This window comes from Columba livia, chromosome 7 (assembly GCF_036013475.1).
Source record: "Columba livia isolate bColLiv1 breed racing homer chromosome 7, bColLiv1.pat.W.v2, whole genome shotgun sequence".
Lineage (NCBI taxonomy): Eukaryota > Metazoa > Chordata > Aves > Columbiformes > Columbidae > Columba > Columba livia.
Window position 1 is genome coordinate 21,632,774 of NC_088608.1, and position 13,073 is coordinate 21,645,846.

A 13,073-nucleotide genomic window follows, 5' to 3' on the forward strand; every position below is an offset into this window, starting at 1 on the left:
TATTTCCTAAATCACTACAGCTTTTCAGAGAGAAACAAGGCTGAGAATTATCATTAGAGGCACAGACAGACAATGGGAAATGGCAAGGAGGTGGCAGAATGCCTTGTCCTAGAAATCTGCATAATTTTTTAAATTTCACATTTAATATATCCAATTGTATTATTAAAGGATAAGACCCAGACATGCAGAGTAACTGTACAGACTTGTTTTATAATGTAAGTGTAGAGTGGATTGAGATCATATATACCGGATTTCAACAGCGTAAGTTGTACACTCATAGATTGCCCTCAGCTTCAATATTGAAAAGAAAAAAAGAGACCACCTACTCCCAAAGTTCTTAAATCATTATAAGCCCTTGTTATAGTCACTACTTTTCTACAAGTCTGCTCAGAACCCTTGTACTTAAATTTCCACCAAATTTTCCAGATTTCAGAACTAAAGGAAAGCAATGGCTAAAGTCAGCCTTTCAAACTGCATTACTATTCAACTAAACTCCAACGCATGCCCGTGTTTCATTAATGAAACTGAGCACAGGATCATAATGACACTATCTAATTTGACAGGTTCAAGACACACTAAGGAAACTGAGGCCTGGGACACCCAAGTAATTGTTTTCAGAATATCTTTCCAATAAAAAAACAAATTAAGAATCCAGTCTTCTATGTTACTATCAGGTTGATACTCCAGCTTTAGCATACATAACTATCCTGGAGTTTAGTCTAGGGTTTAGTTTACCAGTTTGAACCTAGAGCTATCGTTCTTCAGAAATCCAGAATACATTGCTTCCCCTCTGAAGACACGTGTGAAGTTCCTTAACCACTTACAGAGCAGACTCTGCACGATGTATTGGAACACATTCCACACAACACGAACACGCTGCTTCCTGAAGCTCTCCCAGCTGAGGCTGGCCCAGGCAGCAAGCTGGGACCAGCTGGGACCGGTGCAACTTTCACAGCACTGAGCTGAAACATGGTGCGATGTACAAACACCAGCTCCCTAAACAATCCATAAATCGTTAAAAAGCATTTGAATACTGTACATGGGAACTTTCATCCCCAGCACCCTTGCTGGCTCCAAATTCATTCCCTTTGATGAAGTAACAGTCCTGTATAGTAGAAGTTATATTCTGCAGAAATGCAAAAGGAGCCAGAACTTGCAACTGCCCCATACTGATGAACTTGTTTTATATAGAGCCTATTGTCCACCCCAAACATAAAATTGCTAAAATAAATAACTGAATTGCTAGAAAAACACACTTTCAGACAATCTTTTGAGGAAAAAAATGAAATTAAAAAAAAAAAAAAAATCACATCAACAAAGTTAAGCAAGACAATGTAGAAATAGAGAGTCTTACTGGATTTTAAACCATCCTTAAATGCTTTAATAAATAGCACTAAAATTGGGATTTTTAAGCTATTACAAATTCGTTACCTTGGTCTTCCCATTGGACTTTCACAACTGAGTTCTCTACCACTTTTTCCCTGGCAGCCTCCTCTTCTTCTTGTGACCATTGCATGTGGTCCCTGCAAAAGGCAGTTAAAGAATCAGCCTTTAAATAGGATTTTCCATAATCTTTTTCCCAAGGGAAAACAGTCACAAATTAGCTACACTGTCTCAAACACTTTTTCTTTTTGAATGCAAGCAAATGACCACAAGGAGACCCACAGTTAAAAAACAAGTTTCAGTGTATGATAGAGAAAAACTAATTACTAGTTAGGTGAAACTCAAGTGAAACGATTAAGAAAAATCTTCCAACTGCGAAGAAGCTGGAGTAGGATGTATTTTTTTCTTAATAATAAGATTAATCTTGTAAATTAAGTGCATTTATAGGAATGTATTTTGAGTATTCCATTAAAATTTTGTTTAGCTGGATATAATAATAGACCTATCAACAAACACCCTGATGCAAGAAACTTCTCACATGACTAATGTTTACGATGAGGAACACAAGTCATTCAGCAAATGAATCAGCTGTTCCTGAAACAGGGAGCATAATCCACCTATTCAAATAGAAAGGCTCGAACTGATGAAGGGGATTTTACTTATTTGGGGAATAGAGACAGGAAACATTTATAAGAAAGAATGAGACACTCCTAAGAAAAGACAACTAATGCTGCAATGGTTCCAGACTCTGTGCTATCTACATTTGTGTAAAGTGGTTCACTCAATGTTATATTAATCCATTAAATGGTCACAGAAACAAGCCAAGATCTTACTCTGATGACTAAACTGCCTTTCCTGCAGATTTGGTGTTTGGATCAGGGCACAATGGGGAGTACCCAAAAACATGCTGCTGGCAGCTTTTAAAAGCTAATCAGCTGTCCCTACAAATCGTCCAGTCCAAACAGTTTCAGAAATCAGATTAAATTAGGTAATATAATTTAAGTACTATGTTGCATCCTAATTGTACTGAAATCAATTAAATGAAGGCCTATGACTAGAATTCCATTGGTTACTATGGGAAAAGGAATAAGGTGGCAACTTGAAGAGACTTGATTGCCTCTAAAAGCTAACGAGCATCTTCCTGTTGCATGCTTGGTGATATGTAGCTAATTCAATTCTTAGACCTTTCTTGTTCCTCTTTCGTTAATTGTGGGAGACTAATTGGTATGTATTTGTCTGCTTGCCTCAGACATGATTTCCACATGCCTACTGAAATATTTCTCATTATTGTACCCAGCAAGTTGTCTCTCCCCTTCCTGTATGTTCCTGTGCAGTGTCCAGGCTCTGACAGATGTGCTGCAGTAGAAAAGAACAGACTGACCAAACCATTCATAGGCAGTAATTTTCTTGGAAAGACTTGCTTCCCTCACCACTACGGCCGGTTTTCACAGTATCACAGTATGGTTGGGATTGGAAGGGACCTCAAGAGATCATCTAGTCTATCGCCCTGCTGGAGCAGGAACGCCTAGGTGAGGTCGCACAGGAACATGTCCAGGTGGGTTTTGAATGACTGCAGAGAAGGAGACTCCACAACCTCCCTGGGCAGCCTGTTCCAGTGCTCTGTCACCCTCACTGAGAAGAAGTTTCTTCTCAAATTTAAGTGGAACCTCTTGTGTTCCAGTCTGAACCCATTACCCCTTGTCCTATCATTGTTTGCCACCGAGAAGAGCCTGACTCCATCCTCATGGCATTCACCCTTTATATATTCATAAGCATTAATAAGGTCACCCCTCAGTCTCCTCTTCTCCAAACTAAAGAGCCCCAGCTCCCTCAGCCTTTATTCATTAGGGAGATGCTCCACTCCCTTAATCATCTTTGTTGCCCTACGCTGGACCCTCTCCAGCAGTTCCCTGTCCTTCTTGAACTGAGGGGCCCAGAACTGGACACAATATTCCAGATGTGGTCTGACCAGGGTGGAGTAGAGGGGAAGGAGGACCTCTCTCGATCTGCTAACCACCCCCCTTGTAATACACCCCAGAATGCCATTGGCCTTCCTGGCCACAAGGGCACAGTGCTGGCTCATGGTCATCCTGTTGTCCACCAGGACCCCCAGGTCCCTTTCCCCTACACTGCTCTCTAATATGTAATTTCCCAACCTATATTGGAAGGTTTTGACCTTGCCTATTCTAACAAGCTGAAACCGAGGACTATTCAGATGGCAATATCTGTCAGAAGGGCTGACTGTATCACTTGCTGTGGTATAAACTTTAGCTGATCAATTTTAATCCATCACTGTGTGTCTATCAGAGCCCTTAAGGGCTCTGCACACAAAACTACAGGTGCCTGAAGTCCTCCATCTTCATCAACAACTTTTTTTTTCCATTTGTCCCTTCTTGGAAATTCATAAAGCTGAAGAAAGATCTCTTGGCTCTTTCCTAGAAATTTCTATATGGAGCCCAAACAGCAGGACTGCAGCAGCACTTCTTGATCAAAATCTGCAGCAGAGGGGACAAGGCACAGTTCTTCTGCAAACTATTTACATAGTCCAGTTGTTTCAAATGAGGCAGCTCCTTCAGCAATGCAAGCTGGCAGGAACACAGGATACAGAAGAATTCTAAGCACAGAAGTGCTTAAACACAGAAGCGTTTTAAGCTGAACAAGGACAGCAGCAAAGCAAGCTACCCATTTTAACATGAGTAGGCCTGACATGAGATCGAGCAATGCTACTTTCAGTTCAGCTTACTCAACCCTTTCCCATTAACTTGCTTGCTAACATAGGTCTTAATTATTTCTGAAAACTAATATGTGAAAACTATCCCAATTACTAACCTGAATAGAAGCAGACTTTTTTTCCGCCAATGTTTAGCATCATTCACTACTGTCTTCTCAAAATGACAGAAAAGCACTACAGCAAATATCTAAAGCACTAGTTCCCGAATTTAATTTGCTCAGTAATCCCAGCAGCAACGGCAGCAGCTCTTGGCTCCCTGCCAATTCACACACAGGCAAAAAGAAGGATGCCACTTTATGAAGTACCAAAGATAATAAGCAGAAAACAAAAGGATATAAATCCTCATACATCAATGCTGGGGAAGAGGTATCTCTAATGCTCACCCTACATGATCTATTTAGCTCAACCCCCACTCATGCTGATCCCCTTTGCCTATCCCTAGTGAGAACCCTGCTGACTCAGCCAGCTTCAGACCCAAGGACCTCTCCCCACTTCATAGCTAGGTTCTTCATTTATCAAGACTTATGCAACTTCCACGCAGCTTCTGCTCCAACTCAGCTTCACCTGGTTTCCCTTGTGAGCCACGTGGATTCATCTGCAGATCCACTTTCTGAACAACCCTGTTCCTTTCAATCCCACCTTCACAATCCATCCCAACCATCTGCATCATAGTTTGATAATGCTGTATTAGGCTGTCAGCAAATGCTAGCAAGAAAAACTGAAGCTACACATGATCAATGATTTGGAAGTAAATTTCAAAATTAAACAAAACTGAGTTTCATCAAGGTACAACACTATTGGAAAAAGGTGGCCTTTTTCTTAATATCTTTTCCTATATGGACTACATAACCTACATCTGAATGAGCGTTCACACCAGTAAAAGGTTTTTCCACCCAGTAGGAGGTCCCGAGTCTCGAAGATGCTTTAGAACTACACTACATATAGATTTATGAAGCGTAAACTTCACACTCCTCTAACAAAATAAGCAGCCAGCTTCTGACTTCCTTGACCAAGAAACATACGGAAGTATAGATAATTCCAGATTTGCCCTTAAGGTGGTATGTGTTGGGGACCATGGCTTGGAGACACCCAGTTTAGAAAACAGTAACAGGTGACACATCTATTTGCATGTCTTATCTCATGAGTTAACCCCAAATTTATAGACTAAAAAAGAGTAATGAAGATATTAGTTTATTAACCAGAAGACAATTTTCCATGTTATATTCTTTCTTAAGACCTTTTTATTAATCAGAATTTTATTAGAGAAACTTTTGAAATAATTTAGACTAAAAAGTAAAATGGACTACTAAAAATAATATTTTTTTAAAAAAACAGGAAGTTGGAAACTTCATTTGAGAACAGATGCTTATCCAACAACTTCTCTGAAAGTTGCCAGCAGGGGACACCCCTGAGGTATGACATCAGCTTAAGACCTGAAACTTGTCATCTGTTACTCCCATGTTGTGTTACCCATTGGTTATCATTAGCCACATCCAGTCACTTCTAATTTTGCTAAATCTGTGCTTTCAAAAATGGTGTGCAGCAGAATTCAAAGATATATTTTAAAATTATGTAGAAAATAATTTCTTCTATAGCTTCTAAGTTCCCCATTCCTCTTTTCATCAAATATTTCTTGTTCTTAAGTTACAAACTATAGGAATAAAAATTCCCAGTCTTCCAAGTATCTTAGGCAGATATTCCTGTACTTTCTAGAAAGATTGAGACATTCTTCTATCCTTCTTACACTTCCTGTATCACTTACTGTTTTATATTCATCTCCGTTCCACAGTCAAAAATCCTGGCCTTTTCAGTCTCAGTTTTCCCATTGTGTTTACTAACATTCTCACTCTTTTCTGAGCCTCCATTAATCACAAAATACCTTTTACAGATGGAGCTGTACTGCTGCAAATCAGGACAATTCTTATTTTTTTAACATTTACATGTTCACGTTTTCTTTGGTATTGTATTATATTACTTAAGATTCAATTTACTTTTTTGACAATTGTGCACTCTATAGAAATCTCTGCTGAACTACCTGTTATATCTTCAGTACCCCCTTTAGAAGAAGACAAGTAGTTTACATGTTCATTTTGAAATTGTGTCAATTTTAGAATACAGCAGTAATCCAGTATGCAGTGATACTGTACCTAACTGGTAACTTTCTGCCACTATAACATGGAATACTTATGCTTTACACTTTCTGTCTCCTAATTCATTACTTATCTGCAACAATATTTTGCCTTTCGTTCCATAACTAACTACATTCTCAGCGGCTGTCTGGTTACTGGTGACAATCTTGGGTTGTCTCCAGCACTACCTTTTAACCTCTGTTCTCACAGTCTATTGTTACATAGACACAAACACACACCCCATTATTCACCATAGTAAAAAAATGTACAAAAATATATGAAAATCAGCCTTGAAGAAACATCTCACCACATGTTATGCTCAAAAACCTTAGAAGGATCGGTTAAAATCCGAGATCCAAGTGGAACAGCTGGTCGTCTACTGCTTTGGTGCCTCTGTTGTATCTTGCTTTTCCTCAGAAATAAAGCAGAAAGCCTTGTAATGAAATTCATTTTGTTCAGAGACCTGAAAACACAATTATCTCAAATTACAGTTTTGCTGTAACTTAATTATGTTACTTACATGAGAAACTGGTCAAATAATCAAGCACCAGTATCAACTTTAGTAATAATCTTTTACTATAATAACAATTTAAATGATTTTTAGAAAATAGCAACATCACTGCAGTAAACTGAAAGCCCAAATAATCCCAAAATAGGCTACTAGAATGAAAACAGTTGAAAAATAAATTATTTGGTATAATTTCAAAGCGGGGGGGGGGTGGGGAATGCACAGTAAAACAATGAACCGAGTTTGACATCGTACCTTGAAGAAATGATCAGTAAAGAAACCGCTTGTTCCACTGGATACACACTGTCATTGAGATTGACATTTTTCAATCCACTCACTAGGTAACTGTCTTCAAAAAGTTTCATTCTAGAACCATGACTCTGGGTTTACAGTTTTAGATGGGAAATGAAAGATTTAAATTATTTTTTAAAGTTTAAACACTGTGCACCAGAAAACCTTCCAAAATTTCTGCCAAGTATCCTCCTGGTCTCTCTTTAATGCTCTTTGAAATGCATGGGTTTAAATGTTAAACTTCTATTCATGCAAATTATAGTTCTTGAGATTTTTCTATGACATGTATAATTCTCTCATATATTTATATTTTACTTTACTTGAAATCTCTTCATATGGTATAAATAATGAAGGATAAGTGTGTGTAGCTAGTACCAGCATTTTGTCTTGTTGCATTTTGGGGTTCTTCTGGCATATTCTTGTTAATGTAGGCTTTCTAGGATATGAGTAAAACTAAATACCCCTCCTACTACTTTTACTCTGATGTGCCTTTGTGCTTTCTTCCTTCAAGTGCTCTGCATATGACTTCAAAAATTATTCTTAGTCCTATTTTTTCCTGTCTTTTTTTTTTTGAGTGCTTCTTCTGTACAAACCACACATAAAATTTTCATGTACTGAAAATACAACGTAGTTAGAAAAGAACAGGCACAGTTTAAATACTGACATTATTAGAAAACATTCTGTACAAATTGGTTACAAAATGAAGATCTTTATCTTGAGGAAAACAGCACAATTTGATCACAAGTCTTGTACTGTGAATATAAAAAAAAAAAAAGATTAATTTGTACACATCAGTACAAAGGCTGGTAAAGGAATCACTTCCATTCAAGGAACAATTTCTCATTTCAGGTGTACTTTTGAATAAGTCATGCTTTTAAAAGGGCATTGTTTATTCATTTTAAGCGTCCAGGAAAAAAAGGGAGGAAAAATACAAAAATGTATTTTTATTTGTCAAAGATTAAATAAAATAGGGTTTGGCTTTTGGTTGTCAACGCCAAATAAAAATGCTGATAAATTCTGGCTGCTAGAACTGCAATGTGACCAGGATATAGGGCACCACTATACAGTAAAAATGTAACACTTATTCCTATTAAAAAAATTAAAACCTCTTCTAATGTTAACGAGTTTATTATAGTTCCTTCTTTTTTTTTTTTTTTTTTATGTGGCTCAGTGACTAGAACACTCCAGTTCATACTGTAATTACTACAGTTCATATGTTGTTTTTGAAAACCTGTATGCATTTTCCATAACATAATGCATAATCATTAACGTATAAGGAATATTGTGACAAAATAATCATGAGACACGAAAATTAACACACCCTAACAATTTCTGCAAAAATGTATAATTTACATAAAGGCAATGTTCTTGAAAACAAAAACAAATAGAAAATCCCCCAAAGCCCCAAACTACAATCTGATCTAAAATTATTAAGTCACAGAAACGCCTGTATAAAGATTCCACTATTACATTGCAAACAAAATCTTCTTCCTCCTTCAATCATTCAAAAAGACCTGAGACTGAGACAGTATCTTGCATTTCCTGTGCCAGCATTGATATTCAACATAAAATACAGTGATTCAGCTGCCAGGCTAGTCGTGTAATTTTTCTTGGCTCTCTACATATCTCAGGGAGAACATGAAAAGATGCACAGATGGGAATTACAGTCAGATGACTAAGATGATCTTGCATCAGTAAAATCCAGAGATGTAGCTCTTTTTGCCTCTGAGTGATAAAGGCACAAGTTTAGCTGATAAATTCTGAAGCATCAAGAAAAGGCAAGGAGAGTGGGGTAGGTGGTGGAGTGAAATTTACTGTTGCATCCAGTGTTAAATGTGAAGGAACTCCTTGGAGACACACACGTATATCCTTGATAGTTACTGTGATCCATAGGTCACGAGATTAATGGGCAATCTGGCAACTAAAAGTTCAAAAGGCATCTAAATGACTTGGAAGCCTAAATTACATTTTCAGAAGCAAGCCATCCACATTCACAGAGAACAAACTAGAGACATAGGAGAAAAGAATTTTTCTAAGCTTGGTTTTTAAAATAGTGGATTACACACCAAAACACGCACAAACCACTTCACTGATTAATTAAATCCTTGAGAAGTATTAGTTCTGAAAATTATGTCAGAGAAAAAAAAAAAAACAACCAAACACACCACACCACACAACCAGAAATAACCTGTCATTTTTGTCTGAGAACCTAGTTCAATTAACTTATTGGATGAAAACCTTTTGACAGTTGACTGGTCTCCATCTGCAAAGCTAACAACTCCTTCCATCTCCAACCACTAAGCCTACTTGTAGAGTCTCTGTTATTAAAAAGGAAGAGTATGTGTAGCTCATGTACATTTTTAGAAACAAAAACACCTCAGAAACAATTAACTTCATACAATTACTTCTGCTTGGCACCTAGAAGCTTATCTACACATTTGACAATGCTCTGCTGTAAAGCGTAGCTGATCTGTTTTATCACCATCAGCACTACCCAAACTCAGAATACCTCACACAAAACAGATGGAAGTGGCAATCATGCACACAAAGTGAAAAATTCTTCAAGATAATGGTAACACAGAACATATAACTATGAATTACCAGTTGTTATTTTTAAAATACACACATATTAATATTTCTTAATATTTCAAATCAAGGGCAGGGAGGAGGGGATTTTGCTGTCAACAAGACTCATTCATTAAGTGAATGCTTAATGCTCTTCTGTTCTACCAAGAGGGAGCCCTCCTGGGCCTTCATGATTCGTCTTTCGATGATATACTTTAAAAAAAATTGTGCACATTTGAAACAGGATATTTCACAACTTTCCAAACTCAGCAGATCTAAACCTCTCAGCTGTTTTTCCTTCTCCTGCAACGTCCCCAGCAGTGATGCCGACCTCCCAGCCAGCACAAAGCAACTGCAGCAAAACTGCTGCAGAGCACTGACTACCAAGCAGAAAAGAACAACAAAACAAATAATTATTTTGATTTATTCTGCCTCCTGTAGAGACAACAGAGTTAACATTGGTCAAAAAGGAACAGCAGATAAAACCAACCAAACACCAGCAGCTATGATTTTAACCACATGTACAGAAATGTTGAGTAAGAGGAGGCTGTTCTTACACCACGTGCCATGTGGCCTGTTAAAAAGTCTTGCAAAGAGGAAGAGGAAACAGTTTATACAATGGTTGAGGGAGAGAGAGAGAGAAAACTGCTCCTTTACTAAAACCATTTACTTGAATTGCCATATATCCAGGAGATCAGCAACAGAACTTGAAGGTATGTTATCTGGGATAAAATAATGTATGTAGGTACTATATAAAACACTACTATGAGTAAGAAAACAGACAAACAGCTATTATGAACAAGCAGAGAACTAAAAGTCCTTGAGAGTTTAAAAAAAAAAGCATTTAATTCATTAATTTTGTATTAATTGAGAATTGTTTCTCAGCCACTATTCTCCATCTTGATCCTCCTGTTGGAATTATTCTGCCGTATAAACCACTTTTGCAATATCTTATAAAACAGGTTTTATAACTGTATTTTTATTATTTTATTTTTATGAAGAAATCATACCATTCCTATAAAAAAGGTAGAACACTCTTCATTAGAGACTATGAACTGCCACACTTGTTGGCGTATGATTCTATGGATCTTGGAAGACAGTGAAGACAAAGAAAGCTCCCTCTGCAGGACTGAGGGAATCAACCCCACTAGTTAATACGTTTTTAAGCTGCTGAAGACATTTGGAAAAATGCAACTGAAGATTAAATAATGGCAACTGCGAGATCAAAGAGTCATGAATGGCCAATAAGGAAGAAAGAAACAAGTACCTTAGACATACAGATGTATTTTATTTACTAAATATTTAATCAATTAATGTGAACATGAAATAACCTACAAAAGCATTTTATCTGAATTAATTGTATGTGTGGAGTTCAGCTGCTACAGGTGGCTAACATTAATTTGTTCTATCCTAAACTAAACCTGAGCTCCTATTTCTTTTTTTCACTTATAAAGGCAAGGGATAAAACATTCCGACAGAATCTCATTAAAAATGCTGATTCAAGAAAATCACAGTATTTCAAATAAATGTAGCGATTCTGTTGACACTTCAACATATTAAAACATTTTTATCATTCTTTGAAATGTTGAAAGGTTCTGGTTTTATTAGGACAAGTGTTTTGTTGAAATTGCATTATTTCAATTTATAGTAGATATGTTCTGACTTCACTATCAAAGACTATTTTGCCTTTAAAAATAAACTTCAAGAATATATTTTAGCTGAATTCAAGATATTTCAACTTGTGAAGAATACTTTCATTTCAACTGAAGCTAAAACTGTATATTTATATCCTGGAACTGTTTTTGGAATGGAATTTCTACTTTTGTACTGAATCTATTTATAGCAACATTTTCAGTGTTAATTGTTCTGCTGTTCCATGTTTCTAACACCTAAAGGCACATGCAGGAACAGTGTCATTATAAATATTACTGACTAAAATAATTTGAATAATAGAAATTAAGAAGATAGCAGGTCACTCAGTACAAATTCCTTAAGCATTGCATAATGTAAAGAGGCAAATTCACATATAATTCTTTAGGCTACTATCCTGCAAATAAGCGTACCATTGCTTAACTTTACAGACAAGATGTCTTCCTACATACCAATGAGTGTAGGATACGGGTAATGGTAAACATAGCTCAGAAATGAGGCTTCCAAGTTAACCTGTGCACCCTCTGCTGGCCGATGCTTCCGTAGGGAGGGGGAAAGAAACAAAAACAAACCCACAACCAACTGGGCTGACTTTCTGTATACACATATATGAACAGTGAACATACGTCTGAGTCTCCGAATACATCTTTCAATCACTTAAATTAATTTTTAACCCTATCTTCTACAAAATACTGAACATGCAACTGTATTGCCTGACAATCAAAAGATTAATTTTCTCAACACAAACCACGTTTTCCCGTTATTTAAAGATGCTGAGAACAGAGATAGAGCAACATGAATTTTACTACTATTGATAATTTACTTTGAAGAACCTCGTTCATTTACATCCCTGCAAGACCCTGGATGTCCAGATGGACTTTGCTCGGCTGCAGCCCACCCTATCAGCTCGGGAGCTCTGGTGATGTTGCAGACCCACCATCCTAACCCACTCCTCAGAGGAACAACTGCAACCACCATGTCATGTCCGTGTGTTTAGCTCCCTTCATCCAAATAACTGCAAAGCACCAGAAAACCACAGGAATCTGCCTTGTGTTACAGTATCAGCAAAGATTAAAGTTTCCACTCAGACATCCTGAAGAACAGACCCAGAAACACTTAAAAGATAAGCAACTTTCACATTACCCCATTTGGGCAACTCTGGCAAGGAAACAAGTTCATCCGCAGACTTCAGTTGCTCAGCAGGCAAGTGGCTGCTGTTGATGGTGACAACTTTTGGGACATAGCTCTAAAAATATAAAAACGAAGCGTTATCCATCTCAAGAAGTTGCTGTTGACCCTAGAGTTTCAAACTGACTCATCACAAGCCCGCCCACCGTCCGGGTACCCGCCACAACACGCGGGGAGCCCCCGCTATCCAGCAGGGGGCGCTGGTCCCGCCGCCCAGCGCGGGGGATTCACGCGCCAGAGGAACGAGATCGAATCGCGGGAGAAAAGTTCCCGCGTTTTCTTAACGGAACTGGCGCTACCGAAACTATCTTGCCTTTATTGAAACAAGACAACGCGTAAAACGCTGCCATTGATCCTCCACACACGCGGAAGCGCACGCGCACTTTGGTCCCCTCAGCGCAGAGTCCAGCAGCGCAGCGGAGCCCGGCCACAGGCACAGGTCCCGGCGGGCCGCCACTGCCGGCGGCTCTCACCGACCTCTGCGCAGCGACCCTTCTCCTGCCTCGCGGTCCTCCGTGCGACGCTTCGCCAGCGGCAACGCCGCAGCAGCGGCCCCCGTAGCGGGGGAGCTACCCCGTTCCTGCCCGCTGCCTGCGGGCACCCACGCGGCCACGGCGCCTGAGGGAGC

At 38.5% G+C, this 13,073-nt stretch overlaps 1 protein-coding gene across 8 annotated transcripts in view; it reads right to left on the reverse strand.

Annotated features, from left to right (window-relative positions):
• The window catches only part of METTL8 (methyltransferase 8, tRNA N3-cytidine), a 51,769-nt gene that overhangs the window by 38,488 nt on the left and 208 nt on the right, over positions 1-13,073 (reverse strand). For 5 of the 8 annotated variants that reach the window (XR_010473676.1, XM_065068748.1, XM_065068745.1 and 2 more), the window contains exons 1-4: positions 12,759-12,899; positions 12,401-12,503; positions 6,551-6,706; positions 1,432-1,523 (exon numbers count right to left, since the gene is read on the reverse strand). Coding sequence is in view for 7 of the 8 variants with exons in the window: in XM_065068748.1 (XP_064924820.1) it covers positions 1,432-1,523; positions 6,551-6,706; positions 12,401-12,405 (253 nt within the window). In the remaining variant the exon portion in view is untranslated. Of the gene's footprint in view, positions 1-1,431; positions 1,524-6,550; positions 6,707-12,400; positions 12,504-12,758; positions 12,900-12,922; positions 13,068-13,073 lie in introns of those variants that run through there. The other 3 variants (XM_065068747.1, XM_065068744.1, XM_065068746.1) reach the window with 2 other exon arrangements.